We start from the raw sequence: 25,941 nt of genomic DNA on the forward strand, positions 1-25,941 counted from the left end.
AGTTTAGCATAATTAAAGATTAAGAATAATAGTTATAACTTTATTAGATTAGAGTGTATACAATATTTCTCGTTCCTTCCAAGTTTTATTTTGGTAGTAGTTGAAAATTATAGTTATAGAGATGTCCGTCAGAAAAATTTAAGACAATGCATATACTTGTATGAACTTATAATCTTACGTGTGACAATGATTTGACCCCACTTCTTCTCACCACGCCTGGCTTCTTTCTTCTTCTTCCTGCCAGCTCCAACATCTTTCGTTTTCTCTCTTCTCTGCCGTCAACAACTTCTTTCTTCTTCTAGCCACCCTCTGTTTTCTTCTCTCCAACTTCCCTTCCTTCTTTGTCTCTTTCTCCTGCAGCCGAGACTTCTTTCTTTAAGGCGGGAGGGGTGGCACAGTCTTTGACCAGAAGAAGAGATTGATGGTTCATTGAGTTTTTGGCCAGTAAAAGCACAAGTTCTTTAACATCCATTGTTCCTTTGACAGTACCATGTCTTTGGCTGCATCAATAGCCACCGTTTCGATCCCTAACTCAAATATGTAATATACATTTATTAGCATTAGAAGTTACTTTTAGATTTCACTTGGATTAGAATAATCTTAAATAGTGATGCTTCCTTTCATGAGCACAATTCTTCTACATATTCAGACAGAGAGACTCACTCATCAACACCACTCTCCAAACTAAAATTAAGCAGATAAGGAAGCCAATTAATATAGAGCTCTTACATTTTCTGACGGACGATTCCTTCTGCATAAAAAGGATCCAGCAAAAGGCTTTTTCCTTCCATTTTCTATGGTCAATAGAAACAGAACAATAAAAAAAAAATTTATCTTGAAGTTTAAACGGGGAACTTGAAGATGTAGTATAAGTGAGTACCAGATGTTGGGGTTGTCAAAGAGGATTGTTAACTTTCGCTTGTCCAGACTAATAGTTTTAGATTGTCCTCCAGTCACTCATGAGGGAGTGAGGAAAGTTTCCACCTTGTGATGCTCATAAATAACTCACTGTGGAGACATAACGTGTAATGTAAGGCAGCTATCCTGGAAGAGAAGAACTAAACACAGATTTCAAGTCAGAGAAATGCTTGATCACAACTTTGGAGCATAGAAAGGGAAAAGAATCAGACCTTACATGGAGCTAGATCCTTGTTCTATTGGCAATAAGAGTTTCATATTCGCTGGAGTACAACTACCATCTAAGAAGAACATTCTTTTATTGTTTGAGTTGTTCTCGCTAGCCATAGTTTCATGCTTGGCTCTCTTCACACGAAGTCTCGTAAACCTGTTCACAGCCTTATCCTTTCTACAAACATAGAGAAGTATAAAACATTAATGATTGATCCTACAATCATGACTTGAAGCACCATTAGAGCCAGTATTCTACCTGCCTGAATCCACCTTTGTATCTCAGTCCATCTATTCCCAAACACTCGTTGTGCTTAAAAATCACACATAAGTTCAAATGTCACATATAAACCCAAACACCAAATCTGGAATCTTATCCATGTAATATAAAGTTTGTAAGTGAATTATATACCTCGCACACGCACACAAAAGCATAGTTCTTCAGAAGACCAATCACTTTTTTGATTACAGGAAACAGATTGACCAACCTTCTTCACGATCTCTCCATCAACGGGAACTGATTTTTTTTACAGTAGATTCTCGATGGATCGACAAAGGTGAGAGACGTCACAAGGTAAGAACCTGGATGATGATGATTCAGCGGTGACGGAACTACGACCGTGACTGAGCTTTTACCGGAGGAATTGCATTTTCAATTTGACGGTCGCAGAGTAGAAGTAGAGATCGTGCAGATAGGTTTAGACTAAAGTGTCGATGGATGTAACTTCTTCAGAGTAGGTTTTGATTTTGGGTGGATTTAGGTTTGTACATAGAGATTTATATAGGAGAAGGATCAAGGGGAAGTGGATAGAACTGATAAAGTTTGGCAAAGCAAACAAATCTATACATGGGAGAAGATGAAGTGGAAGAGTCGGAGGAGAAAGCGTGAAACGATAAAAGGTTTCTCCGTCTGTTCTCTACATGGGCTGGGATGGGTCAGAGTGATAATTTTCATAAAACCCATACAAAAATTCACTATATTTCAGCCATATATGACACGTCAAAAAGAAAGGTCCTTATTGGATAATTTTTCTAATCTACGTGGACCATCTATCTGTTGAGATTATCTCCCTTTTAGTATTGTGATATTTTTTGGTCATTTACACTATTAGTTAAGAAATATTAATCGGTTGAAACGCAATAAGAAGTAGAAACAACATATATCGTAAAAAGAATAATTCTTATGTGTTCTTGCTCGGCAGAAATAGAACTTTTCTGTGTAAGCACATTGGTTTTGATTGGTTTATTAAATTTACCATCAAAATTGAACCGTATATAGTGGATTATGGCAAACCCACCGGCAAAACTTTTTTCCTGAATTAATGACGCTAAGATCATAACTTCATTTATATAGTTTTTTTTTTTTGAAAAAAGACATTCTATTTAAAACATAAAGCAAATTACAAAAGACTTCGGTCCAGCGGACAGTTTCGTGGACCTTGTCCATTAATACAAACACAAATCCATAGTTCCATATAATTGAACCACAATTTAGAAAAGCTCAAGTGGGAAATATTTTGATCCAGTAGGAAGTCAGAAAGATAGAGATCACCGATACCAGAATTGGAAGATTGAAGATGATCGCCGCTATTTTTGTTTTGATGTAAGCTGCAATGGAGGAGATGATTGAGTCTGGAGGCTGATAGATGCTTATATGCAACCGAGCGTTCCTTTCTGACCAGATGAGATAGATGGTGCACTGCCACGCGAAGAGAACTAGGAGTTTTGCATGTCTCGGTCCCGACAGATGTTGAAGAGCAGAGAGAGTCTGGTCCCACAAAGGAGATGCATAAAGAACTGATCTAGTTCCAATTATGTTCCAGATCTGTCAAAATAACAACAGTAAAAAAAGAGATGATTACGGCTTTTGTCAGCGGAGTTGCAGAGAAGGCAGGAAGAGAGTGTATTAAGCCCCCAGGATAGCAGGCGGTCTCTAGTGGGGCAGCGGTTCAGGACAAACAGCCACGCAAGGAAGCTGTGTTTAGGGGTACCCCTTGGACACCATACTGTCTTGCTCCAACTCACCACCGGATTGTGATGTTTAAGCTCTCTGTAGACTGCTCCTGTCGAAAAAGTAGTGCTCCTTGAACCATCGATTATCCACTCATACTGGTCTTCCTCCTCCGAGAGAAAGATAGTTGATAAGTATCTTGATAAGTATACTTGAATCTGAACTTGCTCCTCCGATCTTGCTGCATGAAGCAGCCAATTTCCATTCTCATTCAGGTCTGACAGAGTAGCGGTTCTTGAGATTCCCAGACGAGAGGATGGAGGAAGGTTCAAGAAGTCAGAGATGCAACCAAACGGACTCCAATTATCGCTCCAAAACCGACAGGTTTGGCCATTTCCAATTCTCAAACATAACCAAGGGTAGACAGTGGACCTTAATATAGTTACTTCATCCTTTTCATGCAAACGAACAAGAAAACACTAAGACCAGCGTACCTCCGCCTCTGACTAAGACTAAGAAAAAGTCGCGATAGATCATAATTCATATGGCACGATGTGAACACCTTATGACATTATGATAACATAACCAAAGGGGGCCCATCACTCGTTGCCGTAAACATCTTTTTCTTTGCAAACCAAAGAGCATTTATTAAGTTTTTCCGGAACAATTAAACCTTATTAAGTGGGGGTTATTGGTTGGTGTATTTTGATGGATTTGAAAATTCAAATTAAATCTAGTGTTATTGGTTCTATGATTTTAAAATACATATTGAAATCATGTGTTATTCGTTTAATGATTTATAAATTCTAATTCAAATCAAGTGTTATTCAATCATACGGATTTATTAATAGATTTGATTTCATAATGTATTTGAATGGATTTGCATGGATTTCTTTGTTAAAAATACAAAGGCCCAAATCCGAGGGAAAACCTCCGGATTTGTAAATACTAATCCGTGAGAATTTGAAAATTTGTATATTTTACTTGGATTTATAAATACTGTATGGATTTCTAAATCAAGCAAAATATATAAACCAATAACACCTCCTAAGATACTTCCGTTTTTTTTCTTTCTTTTCAACTGGCTCCTACTTACAACTAGTAAATATTTCGAATTTAAAAGTATACTAGGATAAGACCCGCGCCTTGCGCGGAATTTAGTTATTATTTTTATTATATTTTGGAGAATGAAACAATAGTTTGGCTTCATTTGGATTACGGGTATTCAATCCGGATATCGGGTTGGTTTCGGTTCGGTTCAGTTTTTTTTGGTATTTGGTTAGTAAAATATAACTACTATTCTAAATCCATATTTACTTTGACTTTAGTCTTTCACATACTTTTGAAAGATTTCAACTGGACGACTAAATTGATCAGCCAATCTTGTTGCTTTAAATCATTAGTGTTTATATATATATATATATATATATAATTTAGTTTGAATATTTATTAAATAAAAATTCATATGCGTTATATTTTATGATCATTTGTAACTTATTATAACAAAAAAATAATCTATTGATCACAAAATTTTCAGAGTGGGAATATTCAAATTTCTAATAATATATAGACGTTTTGAAAAATTCAAATATAACATATAAGAAAAAATATAAATGTTTTTATTATATATTTAATGTGATTTTTAATATCTTTCAATAATATAAAATTAAAAAAAAAGAACTAAGATACCAAAATTGTTATCAAATATTTATTATTCATAATAATTAATTTTCATATATACGTTAATCATATTAGGTAATTTCGTAGCTTCTAATTAAGGAAAGTGCAAAAAAAATTTTGGTAGATTATTTATCAATTCGATAGTTAGTTTAATAAAAAATATAATGTAAGTCAAGATGGACCAACCTATTTTTCTAAGAATAGTATATTTTATATAGTCATTTATTAAATGAGAATTTATAATCATACAGTTCTATGATCATTCATATCATTTTATAACTGAATATTTAAATCATCGATAACAAAATTTTCAATGTGAAATCTTTAATAAGTTTATAATTTATAAATGTTTTTGAAAATTCATTGAAAGTTTTAATATTAAAATATTTATGTAATCTTATGGTATATAGTATAATCTATATATATATATATAAATATATATGTTTTATTATTAAATGATATTTTTTACTCATATGGTTTTAAAATAATGTGTATCTTCTTATAATATTAAATAAAAGTTCATATTAATACAATTTTATGATCATTTGTAACTTATTATGACAAAAAAAATAATCTATTGATCACAAAATTTTCAGAGTGGGGATCTTCAAATTTCTAATAATTTATAGACGTTTTGAAAAATTCAAAATATAACATATAAGAAAAATTATAAATGTTTTATTATATATTTAATGTGATTTTTAAATATATTTTAATAATATAAAATTAAAAAAAGAACTAAGATACAAAAATTGTTATCAAATATTTATTATTCATTATAATTAATTTTCACATATAAGTTAATCATATTAGGTAATTTCGTAGCTTTTATTTAAGGAAAGTGCAAAACATTTTTTGGTACGTTATTTATCAATTCGATAGTTAGTTTAATAAAAAGTATAATATAAGTTAAGATGGACCAACCTATTTTTTTAGGAATAGTATATTTTATATAGTTATTTATTAAATAAAAATTTATAATCATACGGTTCTATGATCGTTCATATCGTTTTATAACAAAATATTTAAATCATCGATAACAAAATTTTCAATCTGAAATCTTTAATAAGTTTATAATTTATAAATGTTCTTGAAAATTCATTGAAAGTTTTAATATTAAAATATTTATGTAATCTTATGGTATATAGTGTTTATATATATATATATATATATATATATATATATATTTTTTATTATTAAATGATATTTTTTACTCATATGGTTTTAAAATCATGTGTATCTTCTTATAATAAAAATGTTAAACCATTGATCATTAATTTTTAACATAATAATTTTAATAGTTTTAGTCATTTATTGTCGTTTTTAAAAATTCAAAATATAACATATACGAAAAAATCTAAATTTTATTTTTATAGCTAATTTGATTGTTTAATTTATTTTAATAATATAAAATTAAACAAAAAATGATGGAGGAGATATACATTGTTATCAAATCTTTATTATTAAACTCATTAATTGTCATATATATATTAGTCATTTATGGTAATTCCGTAGGTTTTATTTAAGGAAAGAAAATATCATATCATATCATTATATCATATAGTTTGACCAACTTATGTATCTAACAACATATAAAAATCGAATGTGGACCTACTTATTTTTCAATTGAATGTAATTGACTACCTAATTGAGTGCCACCTATGCATTGGGACCTCTTTTAATTAATACAAAATTGAGGTTACATCTTTTCAAATGTTCCTCAATCAATATATAAGGGATACCAGTTTATTTCTGTCAAGTTCGCTTATTGTTATTGTTCTAAGCTTTATTTTGAACATTATCGCAGCCGTTTCCGTAAGGATGCAATATCCTTTTTAAGGAAAAATTAGAAATATAGGACACTTTAAACTTTGATTTGTCACAATAAGATTTTGTCTAAGTTTTTGTCCTATTAAGATTTTAATTAATGTTAATACGATTATACCCTTAGATTATTGAAATTTTAATTTAATTAAAATATAGAATGTTTATTAATTATATTTATTTATAATTGTTTTTACATTAGAGATGGAAAGAAAAATCAAAAGCATTATCAGTTACGTAATTGTGTCTGTTTCATTCTTTCTTCTTCCACAATTCAAAGCACGATATTTTTTCACAAATACCTTTATGAGGTTTCTGTTCTCATCTTCTTCTTTATCTTCTCAGATTATTGTCTTCATCTTTACTTGATATCCTTCTTAGCCTCTTTGATTTCGCATTGTGTCATGTGAAGATGGTTTATAGCATCTTCGATTTTATTTCGTATTTGATTTGATGGGTGATTTTCTTTTGTTCTTGATTAGATCCTTTGTTAAAGGCGGCCATTAAATCGGAGTCACCAAAATTATTCACGTTTTTAAGTTTTGAAAGCTTGAAATTGGAAGATACATGCTAAATCTACAAATTTAAACCATACCCAGCAAAAAAAATGCAAAAATAATGGACGAAATCAATCAAAGAATGCATGGTGGCTCTGTAAAAATATCTCTGTAACCCTAAAAACTGTCAAGAAAGATGATGACTTATTTACGGTTATGCCATTAATGAAAATAAACACTAAAAAGAACAAAATGCGCTTCTTGGGGATCGAACCTGACAACCATGCAACATAAACCTACCCAATTCCCAGTAGGCCCCATCAATAAATAATGTTCTCTATACAAATCACTATGCAATATAAACAATTTTCTGAAAATTGAAAAACGGTGTTTAAAATTAATCCCCGATTAATCGGTATTTAGTAAAGATATTTAAAAAAAATATGGAACTTCCAGATTTTTGGTTTAGACTAAATTTATTAAAGATATTAAATAAAATATTCTTTGAGAGATTTATGATGTTATATAGTTTAGATTCAGGAAACATCTTCAATTGAATATGAAAGTTTCCATATTTTCCGGATTTACCTAGAATATGTATACTAGCTACGCAGAACAAAATATAGTAGGCGAGAAACATATTCTTCTTTAAGGCGTCATATAAGGTAAAAGGCAGAACAAGTTATGTCACGTAATATAACCGACATATATCATTGAATTGTGGCTATATATCGTTATCAAACTGTAGGTAGACCGAAGACATCTTTCTTGATTATAACGTAATCAATTCTATCTGTGCTAGATTATACAAGAAATGTTAGTTTACAGTATATACCCTAGATATATCTATGTTTAAAACTTAGAATCACACATATAAACTAGGTAGATTACTAAAATGAATTTTCTAACTGTACCTAGAAGATAAAATAAAATATGATTCCAATTTTTTTTTAAAGTTTAAACATATATATTGTCATACTTATGTTTCCAACACTTTTTATATTTTTTTACATTTTTAAAATTCAATTTACTATTTTTCTCATTAAAAAAGGGTAAAACATGTCCAAAATTGTCAAAAGTATGAGAAGTCTTATTGTGACAGACAAAAGTTCAAAGTGTCCAATTTTTTCAGTTTTCCCTTTTTTTAATTTGTGTTCTATAAGGCTGCATCTAAATTATTGTTTTTTGTAACTTTTTACTGCATTTAGCATTACATTGAGTTTAGTTGGATCTTTTGTATCAACATTCGTTCGATTTCTGTCTTTTAGGGCTTTCATTTTTTCTAGGGATTTTTGCCGATAAGGAACAAAAAAAGCATATCTTTGTCCCCTTACAATAAAAAACCCAAACTTTGTCCCTTTAGAACAAAAAAAAATGAAAAACCTGTTTTGTCCTTTTTAATAAAATAGGTTAATAGTAAGAAGTAAAAAACAAACGGATTCAGTGAAAAATTGCTTCACTTTCTTTGTCTCCGACTCCCGTTTCATAAGGAACAAAAGGCGATTCCGCCGTCGACTCTCTCTTTATTTTATCCGTTCAAGTTCGTCGGAGACGACGATATCGTCGTCACATCTCTCCTTCGTCCTCCTTCTGTCGTCTTTACTCTTTTTGAATCATCGATTACAGAGAATTGAAGGTTAGGGTTTGGAAATCCCCTTTCTGATTTTTTTCCGTTTTTGTTTACGTGCATGTAGTATAAAGAGCATGAATTGTTTAAAAATACAAATCGAATCGCATTTTGATTTTCGTTTGTGGGTTGAGTTGATTGTGAGGTCATCGTAGTTCTTGTTCTATACGATTCTGAGTTATATTTTGTTTGGTATTGAATTTGCTTTGTGTTTTGAATTCGTAATGGACTTAAAAGGCTAATGAGTTGATGTTTATGATTTCATGTTTTATAGGAATGGATTACCAGTTTCCAAAACGCTTTATTGAAGAAGGAGCTGAGACCAAGATTGATAAGATTAACAACACCTGTAGGCGCACGATTCTGGGGACGCTGAAGGTGGTTCTCAGGGATGAGTATCAAGAAGTTTTGAAAGACCCTGTCTTCGGTCCGATTCTGGCAATCGTAGAGAACAAGCTTATTTACTCAGGAAAGGTTATTCACAGTTTCATATTCAAGCAGCTCAAGGTTTCCAAGCTTCACGAGTTGTGGTTTCTATTTGCAAAGAGGCCTCTCAGGTTTTCTATGCAAGAGTTTTATGCTGTGACTGGATTGAAGTTCAAAGAAGAACCCGACGTAGACTTCAATAACTGGAAGAGTGATAAGGGGTTCTGGAGCACGGTGCTGAAGGAAAATAAGAAGATCAACTTATTGGTTATAAGGGATGAGCTCCTTAAAGTCTGTAAGGAGTGGACGTATGTGGACAGGGTGCGACTAGTGTATCTGTGTATAATACATGGATTCGTCATTGCGAAGGATTTGAGAGTGTTTATCCCTCACGAGTTCATCCGTTTGGTGATGGATTTTGAGAAAATGAGGATGTATCCTTGGGGTCTTCGCGCCTATGATGAGCTGCTTGCATCAATATTCAAAGCAAGGGAAGATGTGCATCTGAAGAACAGCTATGTATTGGATGGATTCTCATATGCGTTTCAGATATGGATTATGGAGGCAATCCCAGACATCGGTTCTATGGTGGGTAAAAAGATCAAAAACAACTTGACGAAAGTGAGATGTAGGAATTGGAAAGGAAGTGGAAAAGTATCATATCAAGATATCACCAGCCTAGAGTCCAACTTTGATAAGGTAGTTATCTTTCTTATATTAAAGTTGAGTTCAATAATCGAACAACTGAAGCTTATTGTTTCATTTTTTTCAGGGAGAGCTGTTCCCGTTTATATCATCTACTGGAAGCTTGGATGCAACTGATAATGCTGAGTTCTTTAGGGAAGATGAGAAGAATGACGAAAGAGTCAATCGCATTGTTGCTCTGATCAGTGCCAAACAAGACTGGAAGCAATTCACTTGGGAAGTTGAGACTCTGCCTCCAAATATGGAGTTATCTGACGCAGAAGAGGATGTCGAAGTTGAAAATGTCACAGAAACACCTGTGGAGGAACCGGCTGTTGTTGAAGAGGAACCAGCTGTTGTTACAAAAAGGGGGAAGCGTAAGCTAATTGATCCTGGTGTCGAGTCTCGAAAGAAACAACTTCTTTGTCAAAGAGCGGCTGAACATAACAGTGTTGTCTCCGGTGATATGAAGACCTTCATTGAAGGTTTGTTCAACTCTTCTTTCAATTCTTTTAAGGAGCTGCTGCAGAAGGACATACAAGAGCGTTTTGACAAGGTCGACAATGAGATGGCTCAACTGAAGGCAACAGTGTCGCAGATTACGGGTCCTTCAGTTGCAGTGGGACGAGACATAGCATCTGAGATTCTCTGTCCTTCTGCAACACTTGGGAAAGAGCAAGAGAAATCATCACAGAGTCCGGGTCCTTCAGGAGCAAAGGGAAAAGGCAAAGGCAAGGCATCTGTGAGTGTTGATCCTCCTCCGCTTCGTCGTAGCCCTCGGCCAGTAAGAAAGGTAACCAAAACATGAAGCTTTGAATTATGTAGGACGAAACATCTTCCGTTGTAAGTGTTTATGTGGTTTGACTATTTTGTAATGTCCTTGTATTGTGCTATGTTGCATATCGGCTTGTAATGTATCTTTTTGTTTGCTATGAAGTGAACTGATAACTATGACATGTTAGCTTGGCTATTTTGTAATGTAATTTTGTGAATATGTTGACTCTATTTCCTATTAATGTTGTTATGCTTCGCTTTATTTACAGGAAGTTAAAACTGATGACGATGACATGTTTGATTTTTTGAAGAATTTGTCACAATCATCGACCTATGTAGATAAGGGGACACAAGAATTTTTACAAGACGCCGTGGGAAACCTTTCTCAAGCATCACATGTTAAAGGCTTTGATCCCTCACAAAAAATCAAGGACGACGAACCAGCAGAATGGGTTACTCCACTGTCTTCATTTAAGCCTCCGAATTGGAAACCACCTACTCTAAAAGATGAGGAATTACTTGAGGACCGGGTGCATGACATTGATCACTCACTAGTGTTTGTCCCTGAGGATGGATGGGCCAAAATAATTGAGTGGTCCTCAACTTCCAAGTAAGTTTATATTGTTTCTCAAAACGTTAGAATAGTATCATTTTTAACTGAATTTTGCATTGCAGTGAACTGAAAATTGGACCTTCTATGTTAACAAGTGTGTTAGCAGCACGCGTCATGGGACCTACAGAGTGGCTTTTGAATCACGTAAGTCTAAATGTGTTCCTTGATATTTTCAGTACATGAGTTACAATCTATTATAAAACTTTCAGGAAATTGATGCTATGATGTACTTATTCACTGAGAGGACTACTTTGCGACGATGGGAACCAACAAAAGTAGCATTCATGAGCTGCATGTTCAGTAATCAAATGAAGACCTCTTTCGATGAGTTTCGGAAGGACAAGAAGAAATTCAAAGTATCTGAATTGCTTCACCGGTACGGCATTGGTGAACTTCCACCACACGGACGAACAGGACTGACGTGGGATCTTGACGTCACACGCATGTATGTGCCTCTAAATGTCGGTAAACACTGGATCTCTATGTGTGTCAACTTTGTTTCTCGGTCGATAGAGGTCTTTGACTGTGAGGGATTGAAATACAACAAGGAAGTAGAGCCATTTGCCATTCTCATCCCTAGGATTGTCAAATCTGTTCACTCATCAAAGAATCGGCAGCAACTCAAGGTCAAGCAATATACTGTCAGTTACGCCCCAATGCCCTACTTATTAAACAAGAGTAGCAGTGATTGTGGAGTGTATGCCTTGAAGCACATTGAATGTCATCTTCTAGGCTTGGATTTCGCCCCGGTGAATGACAACAACATTCGAGAAGCGCGCCAAAAGATTGTTTACGACCTATGGGAAGCTGCCAATGATCCTGAGCTTATTTTGAGAATGGCACAATACACTCCTCCAAAGACGATCACAAATCCTCTAGTGGAACTTGATTGAAGTTCTTTCGTTTATTACTTGTTAAGGAAATAGGTTGTTATTGGCTCTCTTATTTGACTCTTGAATTTGATTCTTGTAGTTACTCTTTAGTTTTTACTTTATTTGAAACATTTAGTTGTTCGATTTATGTGTTGTGACAATGCTTATTAACCCCTAAATATTCCCTAAATGAGTGGTATGCGAAGACAATCCTTATCAACCACTAAATATTTCCTATTTGACACTAAAGTAAGACAATTCATTTGAAACCTTATTTATGCTCTAAATGCCACTAAAGAATGACAATTCTTATCAACCCCTAAATATTCCCTATTTGACATTAAAGTAAGACAAACCATTTCAACCCCTATCTATGCCCTAAACGCCACTAAAGAATGACAAACATTATTCAACCCCTATGTATACCCTAAATGCTACTGAAGTATGACAAACGATCTCAACCCATTGAATCCACACAAACCTTTTAAATCAGAAAAAGATCTTACTAATCAAGACAAATCTTAATAATCAAAACACATACAACTTTACCCTAACTTCCAACCCGAGAGGAAGATTGTTTGACCTAAAAAAATCTTATATAAGACCATCAAATGGCCTGAAACCCTATATATTCCATCGTTTGTTTCTCCTACATCTCGAAAAAAACATCTCGTTCCTCCTCAACAAAGAATGACGAACATGAATCACAATGAAGGGATCCCTTCCAGATGCTGGTGTGGGAAGGGGATTGTCACATATGTTTCAAAAACAGAAGAGAACCCATATCGACGGTTCTTCAGATGCGAGATTGGGATACAGGTAAATCTGTAATTACTTATTCATCATTATTCAATATGATCAGAGAATGAACATATGTGAGATTGACTTGTTTTTGTGTTTTCAAACAGAGAAAGAACGAAATCCATCTTTTTAAGTGGGTAGACGAGGCTCTGTTAGATGAGATTCAGAGGATGGATGAGCATCAAACGAGAATTGGCGAGGAAATTGAAGATCTGAGAAGTTCCATGAAGAAGACAGTTGAGGAGGAAGTTATGAAACATAAGAATTCGATTGTACGTGCCTATGACTTCGTTTCCCAGGAAATCCGTGCAATGTAGGTTGTTTAGGATCCATTCTCACTATTTTATGTCTCTGGTCCAAACGTGATTGATAATGTAATGGTTCTCTGTTTAATGTTAAAATAAAACTTCTATAGAATTCTAATGTTTAGACCTAAACGATTTCCAGTTGGATCATTTGACATGAACAAACTGAAACATAACTTCCAATCATCATCTGAAGAAGAAAACACATAGTCTATTAGATCTAAAATTCAACATGAAAATTCTGAAACATAACTTGCATAAAACATGAAGAACACATAGTCTCTCAATCATAACTTGCATAAAACGAAATAAAAAGAAAAACATAGTCTCTGAAACATAACTTGCATTGAACAAATTGAGAATCTTATATTGCTAAATCACATGTTCTCCTGTTGTGACCTTCAATCCCACATCGACTGCATTTCCGAACTGTAGAGCGTTGAGTTCCTTGTGACGAACGGATCTTATCTTCGGCTGTCTCGTATCTGCGTTTCTTTCTCCTACCCGCAGCTCGTCTACTCTCTGGAGGAAGCATTTTTGACTTCTCCACATGAGATGGGAGTTTCCATGCATCTTCAGGGACGCTAATAGGATTTATGCTTTCTTCATAAGCCGAGCGCCATGAGGCAGTAGTGTACATGTCGTCTGTGAGTGTGTGTGGTCTTATTCCAACACTGAAGCCTGCTTTTATGGCGTGCCTGCATGGGATTTTCATCAGATCGAATTTCCCACATGAACACGTGCGTCTGACCAAGTCTACCGAGCAGTCGAAAGTGTCACCTTGAACTAAAAACCTATGATCGCTAACGGGAAACACCTTAAATGTCTTACCCTTCTCAATCCTTCTGTCAATCTTCTTCTCCACAGCAATGGTTAGTGGCTTCGAATGCTTAGAACTTAAAGTTCTACGTTTAAAAAACCATCGAGTCATCATTTCCCTAATGCTGTCCAACAAAGGTATCACTGGAAACTCTCTAGGCGTACGCAAAGCTGCATTTATCGACTCCGCAGGGTTAGTAGTCCTAATATCATATCTGTAACCCGGAAACTGACAACGAGCCCACTTCCTCACATCGGCATCTATGAGATACTGTCCAATTTCAGGACTAATAGCGAAAATAGCAGTGAAGACCTTACGAAAATCAGCAGCTCGATAAGCTTTAGAAGCCTTAGCAACCAAACCAGCCACACCTTTCCCGCTGAAATATGTTACAACATTATTCAGCAAGTGGTGAATGCAAATTCCATGATGAGCTTGCGGGTACACTCTCGCAATAGCTTTAGCAATTGAGGAATTCCTATCAGACACAAAAGCTAAACTATGGTCGTCAGCAATGACCATATTAAGTTGTCTCATAAACCAGTTCCACGCGAGGTCATTCTCTGAGTCGACAACTCCAAAGGCAATAGGATATAAACTCGAGTTTCCATCTAATGCTGTAGCAACTAGTAATACTCCTTTGTATTTGCTCTTCAAAAAAGTCCCATCCACCACAATAACTTTTCTAATTGCAGCATAGAAACCGCGAACACTCTGACCAAACGAGATGAAGAGGTATTTGAATCTCCCTTTTGTATCCCTTTCATAAAATGTGTGTGACCCTGGATTAGCTTCCTTCATCATATGCAAGTATTTAGGAATTTTTTCATAACCTTTCTCCGGAATACCTTTAACTGCGTTGATTGCATATTCACGTGCATCCCACGCCAAAGAATAGGATATCTCAACTCCATATACCATACGCATATACTGGATTATATCATCCGATCTCGGTCCTTCTTTAGCAGTTTCATACTTATGCATGATCAGAGTACCCACTGTTTTTGCTGAAACTGTCCTAACAGAACCCTTCCTATTGGAGGCAGCACATGAATGATCAGGTACATACTTTTTGATGATAAAATACGATGAGCCTGTTAAACCCTCTGCACGAACACGCCATGTGCAGTCATCATCTGAGCAACGAATGTACCATACTTTTTTATCCGATCTGACAACCACGTAGTCGAAATTATTTTTCATTGCACATATTTCGAATGCTGCCTTCAAAAGTGTTTTGGAAGTAAAAGATTGACCCTTCTTCACAACATCCACCAAAGAAAAGCGAACACCATCTTCATTGATCTTTTCTTTGTCACACTTTTTGTCATCTTCACTGTCAGGTACCTCAACATCTTGTTCTGAATCCATATCACTTGAATCGTCAGACTCCATAAGCGCTTCCTCTCTGTTAGGCGACTCACTACCTTCTTCCGCTATGTTAGAGGCTTGAGTACTCACACACAACTGCGTCGAAGCTTTGTTCTTTACATATGTAAGAAAATTTCGAACTTGTCTTTCACTGGTGATGATAACAGGGGGTGAGTAGATGCTATTGATCAAATCGGAAGGTAAATAACTCAGCTCTATATTGACCATGTTTACATCAATTCCAAAGTCTTCACACACCATAGCCTTTAGGTTTTCAAAGCTTGAACTTGTGTCCAAAGTAAGTAACCTGCCTCCTTTTTCTTCATCAACAAGAAATCCCCATCCATTGTTCATCGACGATTTCCACAAACCACATGAAGCATATATGTTAATCTTCATATTTTAGAATGACAAAAGTTTGAAAGAACTAAAAAATGAAGAAAACTTCCACGTTGAATTTCAGAAATCGTGGTATGTTGAACAAGAAAACAAGATTTTAGGAAAGACAATTAAAAAAGGAAATTCAAAACATTTAAAAGATTTTCTGAATATTTCCTAACCGTTTTTGGCTAGATTTCCGGATTTTGTAATTTTATTAGGTAGAATTTGCATTCTATCTATTTAGAAATTAGAAGACCTGGTAGAATACTGTATACCACTGGTGTAGACAAAAATACAATCCGAATAATGCATTTCCTACCTTAGTAGGTTAATTAGTTTTTGTAGCGCATCAAATCTACCAGTTACGTAGAGCATAGAGGGAATGAGGAATTTATATTCTTCTCCAGTAGTTGTTTATGTTTTCGGTGTATTGTGCATGCTACGACTAGTAGATCACTATGTCTTTGTTAGATTATATATTCTAAACCTCCGTAGATGGTAGATCTGATTTTCTAACCCCTTTACCCCATTTTTGAAATTATTATTCAAACATTTTTTGAATCCAAATTTATTTTTCTTATATGCAGTTGTTTATCTACATCTAATATACAATTTTTTCAGAATTTTTTGCCTTCTAAAAAAATTAATATGAATTTTTATATACAAAAAGGGTAGTGAATGTCCAAAAGTGACAAAAGTTTATTTTGTTCTAAAGGGACAATACCTTAATTTACTTGTTCTATTTTCCCAATTTTCCCTTTTTTCTACGGTTATCTTTTTCTTTCTAAAAATAATAGTGACACAAACTTTTAGCAAAGAACTCTGCGTGTAGCGTGCATATCGGTCTAGCTACCTTATATGGTGTTATAAGTTAGTGACTATCTATTGTATGAACTATAATGTTTTCGGATAATACTTCTAATGACGTTTAAACTACTATGGTTCTTTCAGTCTTTTCGTGGAGGCAATTGAACAAGAAAGACAATGAGGAAGAAACAAAAAGTCACCAACAACAGATCCTTAATTCATTTTTTTCTTGGATATCTAGGATCTTCGACCGGAGAAGCACGAAAATCACAATATAATATGTAATATTAGTTTTATCATAAATATCACCAAGTCTTATAATCTCTAAACTATTTATAGTAACTTTTTAGCTGAGATAACAATACTTGGTAGACCCATAATTCATATGACACCACTTTACCAAAAAAAAAACTTATAAGAAGATGGAGAGTTGGAGACAAAAGGCACCACACTCGTTTTTTTTTTTGTAACTTAGGCTTTCGTATATTAAAACAGAAGAAGAAAAACGTTTTCAAGTCATTAGGCTTTAGTTACAGGGCCAAACACAATTAAAATAGGAATTCATATATAGTAGTTACGGCACCATCACTCGTTACCGTAAACATTTTTTCAAAACATTTTTTCTTCTCTACCATTTCGGTAAGAGCCTGATATTATAACATTATTACTTCCCTATTTCTCCCATTTCCTCCTTAAGGACCTTAACAAAACTATACAAAAACATATCTCTAATACCTCCTTTGCAAAAACCATACTTTTTAAGCAAACCCTCCTTTTCAAACCCAGCTTTCTCCAAAACTTTCCGAGACGCTTCATTCTCCACCTCAACCACCGCTTGTAGCCTCACCACGTCCGGAAAAATCTCAAAAGCTTGTTCCACGGCCATCCTCACCGCCGCCGTGGCTATCCCCCGTCCCCAAAACTGTCTAGAGACGGCGTATCCAAGGTCAGCTCGGCACCTACCATCGCCAGTATCAGGCCTGACGGAGACGCAACCTATCGAACGGCCGTCTTTGAGAAGACAAATGGAACGGCGCCACGGGTGTGGTATGGCCGTTTGAAGGATGTGTTGTCGGGCTTCTTCCACGGTTTTAACGGAGGTCCATCGAAGGTAACGTGTGACGTCATCATCACCGGCCCATTTAAGAACGTCTTCGGCGTCTGAGAGATCAAACGGACGGAGGAAGATACTTGGTGACGTTTCCATGGTTATGGTTATAAAAGCTGTGTAACTTGTATCGCAATTAAATACTCTAAAACGAGCTATACCAGAAAATCTACAGAAATAGTTATATTGGGTTTAAAAGCCCATTAACAGTTTGGGCCTATATTTTCATATTTACCTTGTAAATTATTAATTTACATTCTTATTATTTTCCTCACGAAGCTTCGGAGTTCGTAGCATAAACCCGCAAAGAATGTTATCGGGCTTACTGTGGGCCTACTAATTTACTTCCTTACACTTCTCTCCTCACAATGCTTGAGCATAAACCCTAAGATAAACTCTCTATTGGCTCGGAAAGGACCTCAAAATAAAAATTTCCAAAATTGTATAAATTATCCTCCTGATTGGTTAATCAATCCATACTTTCTATTCAGAGACCTTATTATCATCCTAATAAAATTTATAATTTGCCGTTTAAGAAAGAAAAAAAACTCTAATGAGCGTAAAAGCCCATTATATTATGGGCCTATAACTCCAAAATCACTAGTTCACCGTCTTCCTCTTCATCTTTTCCTTTTTTCCTCACGAATCTCTGTGAGCTTCATCTTAGCATAAACCCTAAGATCGAACTCAGCCTCTCTCTCTATCTATCCCATATTACCGGATCCTCACATCTCAAAATTACTAATTTACTCCTCACGAAGATCGAAATCATAATCTCTCTCTCTCGCAATGGATCCGTTATCGGTGCTCAAGGACTTCACGACGCGCGGAGACCTGGATAAAATCGAGCGGGTCGGAGCCAATTACCGATTCGGATCGGGTTACTCCTTCCCCTGCGCGACGGAGACGGCGTACAGATCCAAAGGCGGAAGCCTCTACACTCTAGAAGCCTTAGTCCACTACGTGAAGAACCACCACCTCAAACTCGGCGAGTACATGCAATCCACCGTCAAAAACTCCGTCCCCGCCGTAACCTTACCGGATCGGAAGCCTCTCCTCGACTACCTCACCGGGAGAGTAGCCTCCTCCGACTCGATCGACTACCTCCTGCTCCAGCAGCAGAACGCGCAGAGCCAGAAGCAGAACGAAGAGTACAGACCCGATCAAGACAACTCGGCCTTCGTCTCCCGAGAAAACGCAATCGAAGAGGCCGACGGTTACGGCAAATCGTCCGGCGGAGAGGACGTTGATTACATTATGCTGATTCGGTCCAACGAGAGGCCGTTGAAGAGTCGAGACGCGATCCTCGAGTGCAAGAACAGAGATTTCCACAGCGTGTTGGTGAATTCGACCAAGAGGGAAGAGGAGAGGCAGAGGATCGAGTCTCACCAGAGGAAAGACGGTTTGGTCGCGAAGAGTAGGTTGATGGGTGCTGAAGAGAGAGGCATTGTAGGGTTCACCGGCGGCGGGGGAGATGATTCTGGTTATGATGCTAACCCTAAGTCTAAGCTTAGGAAGATTGGGGAAGGTGTGCCGATTATTCTTGTCCCGAGTGCGTTTCAGACGCTGATTACTATTTACAATGTGAAGGAGTTTCTTGAGGATGGGGTTTATATACCGAATGATGTTAAGGCTAAGGAGATGAAAGGGGTGAAGCCGGATTGTATTACGGTTCAGAAGAAGTTTAGTAGAGATAGGGAGAGGGTTGTGACTGCTTATGAGGTTAGGGATAAGCCTTCTGCTTTGAAGCCTGATGATTGGGACCGTGTTGTTGCGGTTTTCGTGTTGGGGAAGGATTGGCAGTTCAAGGATTGGCCTTTCAAGGACCATGTTGAGATTTTCAATAAGAGTAAGTGATAATGATTCTAAAGTTCAAATCTTTTTTTGGTTTTCTTGGGATTGAAATTTGAATGACTTGAGGTTTTAATGGTTATTTCTTTTGTTTGCAGTAATTGGGTTCTTCTTGCGGTTTGAAGATGATAGTATTGAATCAGCCAAGACGGTGAAGCAGTGGAATGTGAAGATTATCTCGGTGAGAAATTTTTAAAGCTTTATCTGCTTTTATGTTGATACTCGTATTGAGATATGATTTACTGAATCGAGGAACTTCTGTGTGTTTTCAGATTAGTAAGAACAAGAGGCATCAAGACAGGGCTGCAGCATTAGAAGTGTGGGAAAAACTTGAGGAGTTTGTTCGGTCTCGGTCACATTCTTAGCATCTAGCAGCTGTAGAAAGCCACTTTATGTATCAATTTTCATTCTTGTTTTTGATTATTTTTATACCTTCTGTAACATTAGCAAGATAAACATGTTATGCAGTGCAGTTGTTTCCATTACTGGTGAGTTAAATTGTTCGTCGGCTTTGTTTGAAGTGTCTTGGTCTCTTCTAAAGGTTGATATCTATTAATACATTTTGATGTATTATTATTATCATATTTCTAGAGCCTGCAATGCAAATATAACATTCACAAGATTCAGAGACTTGAAACTTTCTTGTTAACGTATATGGGCGTAACACAAGCCCTCGTGGTCATATCTTCGTCTCATCTTGTTTGTTACAGGTTGAAGTTCTATGTTTCAAGAATATTAGCCATTGAATGGGTGAGGAAGTTTCTACTTTCCGCTTAGCTTGAGCTGTGAAGACTCCAGCGATATGTGAACGGTATGTAATGTATACAGGGTTCCTATCTACATACTTATTATCTTCTGCTGTTTATTAAAGTCTGTCATATTCTATAGGATGTTCTCTTTGATGTGAACCTGACACAGTTTTTCCTTCCGTTTAGGATAACTTGTTTTGTATATGCCATTTCTGGACCTTGAGTTTGAATTTAGAACATTTAGATTTCCAATTTATGTTCATGAAGCTAATGGTCTGTTCTTAAAACTGTGTTCTGAAAAGTAGTGTTTATTATAAAAAGGTAAAGAGATCCAATATCACCCGGAGAGTAGGGACTCACGGAGCACAGAATAAATACATCACACGAAGTCACAAGGAAATGTGAACAAGTAGGGAAAAATAAAGAATGCAATCTGAGTGGTATAAAAGCTTCATAGGTTTCAGGAGAACCGTGCATGGGGAAACTCAGTATTTCAAGAAGATTGCCATGTAGGAAGCAACGGAAAGGAAGGCAAGAAGAGGATATGAGAACTTGATAGAGCTTCCGTCTGACGATGGTCCTTCCCCTTCTCCTTCTCCTACAGGTACAGTTTTCGATCCATTTCCTGGTCCTAACCAAAAAAAAAAACCCAACATGGATGCATTAGATAACTGAGAATATATAAATTGAGATTGGTGTATGCTATGTTCATCTGCTTAAAGTCATTTTACCTGAAGAGTTTGGTGAGTCTGCAGGAGAGTCAGCAGTAGAACCACCACCTGCAAAAATTGAACAATACTGCATAAGAGTCGCACGTTTCGGAACAATCTTTATAAAGTTCTTTCTGCTTCAAAACTCTTACCGTTGTTACAGCGACTGACAGGAGGAGTCTGAACATTACAAGCTCTAGGCAAAGCAAGAGCCTGTGTTTGGTTAACGTTGATACCGAGCTGAGAGCCACCACCGTTGAGGACTTGACACAAACAATCAGGAGAAGACCTGACTACGTTACCCAGCTGACTGCAGCATTGCTGAGAAGGTGTGGTTGTGTTTCCGGTTATGTAGTTGAGACACGGCGACATGCTGATCAAAGCGGATGTGCAAGTCGACTGAGCAAGGACTCTTGTAGAAGACATCACAGCCATAAAAACTGTAAGTAACATTAAACCCATTCCCATTTTCATGTTTCCTTGAGATGTGTTTAGAATCCTTTTTGAGGTTTTGTTTTGTTGTATTTTGTGTTTGTTTGTTTGATTTGTGAAGTATTTGGAGATTAAATGAAGAATATAAATAAGGAATTGAGGGAGTAGAAAAGTGACAAAAGGTGGCTTAATACCGGTTACCAACTTTCCTACTTTTATAACAGTTTCTGTGAAGTATTTGCGTTTGTTTGGACACGAAGTGTTGTTCTTGTCTTGTGAACAAGAACTGATTCCCTTTTGTTTATTTTGGGTCGGTCGTATATGTGACGGTCTAAGGCTGAGTTGTTGAACTACTACTTGTAGTTTTTGCTAATTACTCTATGATACAGTGATTGTTTTGTATTCTTGTTATTTTTTTCTTTAGAATGACCCATTTGTTTGACTTGACCTACATGTCTCAGTTAGGACATGACTGTCTTTTAACGTTATAAATTGAATTATGTTTCAAAGATTGCTTTAGATCCAATGGTGAGCCATTTGAATCTTATGGTTGCGGTAGTTTAAACTATATACCGTTTAGAAAGATAAGATTAAAAATACAAGAAACTAAAGAAAATTAGTAGCCTCGAACGGCATGTTGTGTTTATATTGGGATGGATAATATAACATATAGTATCATACAAATGACATATTGTGTTCATATAGGAATGGGTAAAATTACATATAGTATCCTACGATGACAGCATGTGTTCGTATGGTTGATTTTGTTTTATTTATTATGGTGTATTTATGTTTGTTGAATGCATTTGGCCGACACCTATGAATTGACATGATGCATTTCAGTGGACGATGGCCTAGGGTACTTCGGGAGTCTTTTCATCGGCCATAAAAAAGTCTGCAGAGAACTAGAGGAGGCCCTCCTCAGGAGGGCAACCTACTGGTCCTCAATCAAGCGCTGATGCTGATCAATCAACCCACCTCGATCACAGGAAAATGTTTTAACTGTGACAAGTTAGCTATATATAAAAATGTATTGTCATACAAGACGTTACTTAAGCTACTTTATCATTTTATCTAACGCACCCCCAAAAACTTTTTAGTTGTTGACAACATGAGAATTTTGTTACTTCCGTAAGTCGATCTATTAATGGGATTAGGTTAAAATGGAATCTCTTGCTTAGTTACCAAAACAGAACAACCATCGAAGAGTAGTTCAACTAATACAATCCAAGACGAACTAGACATATCTACCACCCTCCTTTGTACAAGTGAACCCATCCCATTGGCCAATTGATAGACTTTAGATATACGATCCCAAAGACTATGAATACTCTTTCGATTAACAATGTAAAGAACGGTTACACTTTGTAGTATGAATCAAGCTCACTCTCATGTCGAGATCGCCTTCATCATCAGTCTCATAGCGACTGGAAACAGAGGACTCATATCGTCTCTCAAATTACACATACAAAGCATGAATTATACAAATGAACAAACGATACTTATTTATACTATCTTCACTTCACTTCTCAGCTCATAACTGCAAACCCTCTTCCCGACTCAGAGGCTTTCAACTCCCTCTTCATTCAAACTACCTTCAACGTCACTTATTCCTTCATCCTCCACTACTTTACCTCCTTTCTTCCGGTAATACACTCTTTTATACCTATCAATACTTCTAACAACGAAATCCAGCTTGCCCTCAAGCTGGTAATTTGGAAAACAATCCACGAATTCCTGAAAAGCCATCCAAGTATTCTCCAAGTCCTCCTTCCCCTGCCACTTTACTAATAACTCCAACTCATCCGTAGAATTATAACGTTTGGTCAAGACATCCTCTAGTACTGTGACCACATCAACGTCATTAAGACATCCCGGTGGAAGTTCTTCGCATTGTACCTGTTGACCTACAGCCAATTTCAATTGTGATATATGGAAAACATGATGTATACGTGCCTCCGGCGGTAGCTGAAGCTTATATGCCGTTTGACCAATACGCTCCACCACACGATACGGTCCATAGAATTTAGCAGCCAATTTTTGACAAACCCGTCTAACAACCGTTTTCTGGCGATACGGTTGAAGCTTCAAATACACCATATCACCCACTGCAAGCACCACGTCCCAGCGTGACTTATCTGCCTGAGATTTCATAATATCTTGAGCACGCTCCAAATTCTGTTTCAGAGTAACCAAAACCTCATCTCTTTCTCGCAACGCTTTATCCAGCTCAAAGTTCGACCGTAGACCCTATTTCAAAACGCAACAATTGAGGAGGATCTCGGCCGTACATTACTTTAAATGGTGAAGTCTGAAGAGACTTGTGATAAGTGGTATTATACCACAATTCAGACCAAGCCAGATAAGAATGCCAAGTACGAGGATGTGTAGAGGAGAAACACCTCAAGTAAGTCTCCAAACATCTATTCAACACCTCTGACTGTCCGTCAGTCTGAGGATGAAAAGCTGTGCTGTACTTCAACGTTGTACCCGCCAAACGAAAGACTTCAGACCAGAAAGAACTCAAGAAGATTCTATCACGATCTGACACAATACTCCTTGGAAAGCCGTGGAGTTTCACTACCTCATTTATAAACTTCTTCGCCACGTCCAAAGCAGAAAAAGGATGCTTCAGAGCCACAAAATGCACATATTTGCTTAAACGGTCAATCACCATGAGAATGACATTGAATCCATTTGAAGCAGGTAAACCCTCAATGAAATCCATATTAATATCATCCCAGACCTTCTCCGGAATTGGTAACGGTTGCAGTAAACCTGTTGGAGATAGAGTCGAGTGTTTATGAGTTTGGCAGACTGCGCAAGCAGCAACATAATGCTGAATCTGTTTGTACATCCCTTTCCAAAAAATGATCCTTGAACGCGTTTAACTGTCTTCAAAACTCCAGAATGACCCCTACCTTGCCGTCATGAGCCTCCTGTAATATCACTGATATAAAACGAGACTGCTTAGGTACCACCAATCGCTTTTTGGACCATAGATTCCCATCGATCACCTGATACTTCTTAGACAGTAGCTCACCCTTCTGCAATTTCAAAATCTTGTTCTGAATATCCGTATCTTCCTTGATTTCTTTGAACAAGTCTTCCCATTGCAGCGCAGTAGGTACTGTCAGAGCGAGTAGTAGTGTAGACACAGACATAGAACGAGATAAGCCATCCGCTGCTTTATTCTCTGGCCCCGGTTTGTAGAAGATGTCGAAATCAAACCCCAACAACTTTGTTAACCATCTCTGATACTCGAGATTGACCTCTTTCTGCTCCAATAAGAACTTTAAGCTTCTTTGGTCTGTGTGGACATGAAATTTCCGTCCTATCAGATAATGCTTCCACTTCCGTACTGCCATGACTATAGCCATTAGCTCACGTTCATAAGCAGGTTTCAACTGTTCCCGCGGCGTGAGAGCATGACTAAAGAAAGCTATGGGTCGTTTATTCTGCATTAAGACTGCTCCTAATCCAAAACCTGAAGCATCGGATTCCACTACAAAATTCTGCTCAAAGTCCAGTAATGCCAGCACCGGAGCATTGACCATGGCATATTTCAGCCTATCAAACGCCATGTGAGCCTTAGACGGCCAGCAAAACTGATCCTTCTTAAGTAAAACTGTCAAAGGGCGAGCAATGCTTCCATAGTCTTTAACGAATTTTCTGTAATAACCTGTTAGCCCAAGGAAACCCCTCAGCTGTCTCACTGTTTTTGGAATAGGCCATTCATTCATTGCATCTGTCTTAGCTGAATCAGCAGCTACTCCATTCTCTGATATCATGTGACCCAATATTCCACAGTCTTGACCCCAAACGTACACTTCTTCTGATTTGCGAACAGATGCTGCTCTCTTAATACTGCCAATACCATCCGCAAATGTTCTTCATGTGATTCTTGATCAGGGCTGTATATAAGAATATCATCGAAAAACACCAACACAAATCGTCGAAGAAACGGTTTGAACACTCTATTCATCAAAGCTTGGAATGTGGCTGGGGCATTGGTGAGGCCAAAGGGCATCACTAAGAACTCATATTGACCCTCCACTGTTCTGAAAGCTGTCTTTGGAATATCAGCTTCTACCATTCGAATTTGATGATATCCCGATCGTAGATCCAATTTAGAAAAGACTGAAGCTCCATGGAGTTCATCTAATAACTGATCAATGACGGGTGTAGGATACTTGTCCAATATTGTAGCGCGGTTTAAGGCTCTATAATCCACACAAAAGCGCAGAGAACCGTCTTTCTTTTTAACCAACAATACTGGACTTGAGAATGAACTTGTACTAGGTCGTATGATCCCAGTCGCAAGCATCTCGGTCACCATCTGTTCCATTGCTACCTTGCTGGCATGAGGATACCTAGACTGCTGAGACTCCTGGTTTCAAGTTGATTGCATGTTCCTTGCCTCGGAATAGAGGTAGTGTTGTCGGAATTGCAAACGCATCATTGAATTCTTGGAGTAGCAGTGAGAGTTTTGGTGATATCTCTGGACTAGTCGATGTTGCTATAGAGTTA

General features: G+C 36.7%; 6 protein-coding genes and 1 long non-coding RNA gene across 8 annotated transcripts; 3 read left to right on the top strand and 4 right to left on the bottom strand.

Annotated features, from left to right (window-relative positions):
• Positions 1-19: 19 nt before the first annotated feature.
• On the bottom strand, positions 20-1,519 carry LOC111216053. Its single transcript, XR_007331284.1, has 5 exons — positions 1,388-1,519; positions 1,131-1,306; positions 881-1,058; positions 730-794; positions 20-527 (listed from the first exon to the last, which is right to left on the bottom strand). It is a non-coding gene; the product is annotated as an uncharacterized LOC111216053 (long non-coding RNA).
• A 1,831-nt stretch (positions 1,520-3,350) lies between these two features.
• On the top strand, positions 3,351-12,097 carry LOC111211160. Its single transcript, XM_048771861.1, has 6 exons — positions 3,351-3,463; positions 8,982-9,832; positions 9,906-10,610; positions 10,861-11,201; positions 11,267-11,348; positions 11,414-12,097. The coding sequence occupies exons 2-6, from the start codon at positions 8,984-8,986 to the stop codon at positions 12,095-12,097; spliced, it is 2,661 nt and encodes an 886-aa protein (XP_048627818.1). The 5' UTR covers positions 3,351-3,463; positions 8,982-8,983.
• Positions 12,098-12,775: 678 nt separating this feature from the next.
• Positions 12,776-13,194, top strand: LOC125596852 (uncharacterized protein At4g04775-like). The gene is made up of 2 exons (XM_048771868.1): positions 12,776-12,895; positions 12,985-13,194. Exons 1-2 carry the CDS (start codon positions 12,776-12,778, stop codon positions 13,192-13,194), a joined length of 330 nt encoding a protein of 109 aa, XP_048627825.1.
• Positions 13,195-13,546: 352 nt separating this feature from the next.
• On the bottom strand, positions 13,547-15,727 carry LOC111211161. Its single transcript, XM_022712075.2, has one exon. The coding sequence runs from the start codon at positions 15,725-15,727 to the stop codon at positions 13,547-13,549; it is 2,181 nt and encodes a 726-aa protein (XP_022567796.2).
• Positions 15,728-17,069: 1,342 nt separating this feature from the next.
• Positions 17,070-17,946, bottom strand: LOC125596847 (uncharacterized N-acetyltransferase p20-like). Its single transcript, XM_048771862.1, has one exon. The coding sequence runs from the start codon at positions 17,766-17,768 to the stop codon at positions 17,226-17,228; it is 543 nt and encodes a 180-aa protein (XP_048627819.1). The 5' UTR covers positions 17,769-17,946; the 3' UTR covers positions 17,070-17,225.
• Positions 17,947-18,275: 329 nt separating this feature from the next.
• On the top strand, positions 18,276-20,005 carry LOC106451765 (protein CDC73 homolog). The gene is made up of 3 exons (XM_022719536.2): positions 18,276-19,518; positions 19,619-19,701; positions 19,793-20,005. Exons 1-3 carry the CDS (start codon positions 18,459-18,461, stop codon positions 19,883-19,885), a joined length of 1,236 nt encoding a protein of 411 aa, XP_022575257.1. The 5' UTR covers positions 18,276-18,458; the 3' UTR covers positions 19,886-20,005.
• A 554-nt stretch (positions 20,006-20,559) lies between these two features.
• LOC106451766 (non-specific lipid transfer protein GPI-anchored 5-like) lies at positions 20,560-21,548 on the bottom strand. 2 transcript variants are annotated; one of them, XM_048771863.1, is made up of 3 exons: positions 21,132-21,548; positions 21,001-21,048; positions 20,560-20,894 (listed from the first exon to the last, which is right to left on the bottom strand). In XM_048771863.1, the coding sequence occupies exons 1-3, from the start codon at positions 21,451-21,453 to the stop codon at positions 20,755-20,757; spliced, it is 510 nt and encodes a 169-aa protein (XP_048627820.1). In that variant the 5' UTR covers positions 21,454-21,548; the 3' UTR covers positions 20,560-20,754. The 2 variants fall into 2 exon arrangements, with proteins under 2 accessions (XP_048627820.1, XP_013749198.2); XM_013893744.3 differs by having other exon boundaries at positions 20,560-20,900; positions 21,132-21,543.
• Positions 21,549-25,941: the final 4,393 nt, after the last annotated feature.

This window comes from Brassica napus, unplaced genomic scaffold (assembly GCF_020379485.1).
Source record: "Brassica napus cultivar Da-Ae unplaced genomic scaffold, Da-Ae ScsIHWf_1314;HRSCAF=1877, whole genome shotgun sequence".
Classification (NCBI taxonomy): domain Eukaryota; kingdom Viridiplantae; phylum Streptophyta; class Magnoliopsida; order Brassicales; family Brassicaceae; genus Brassica; species Brassica napus.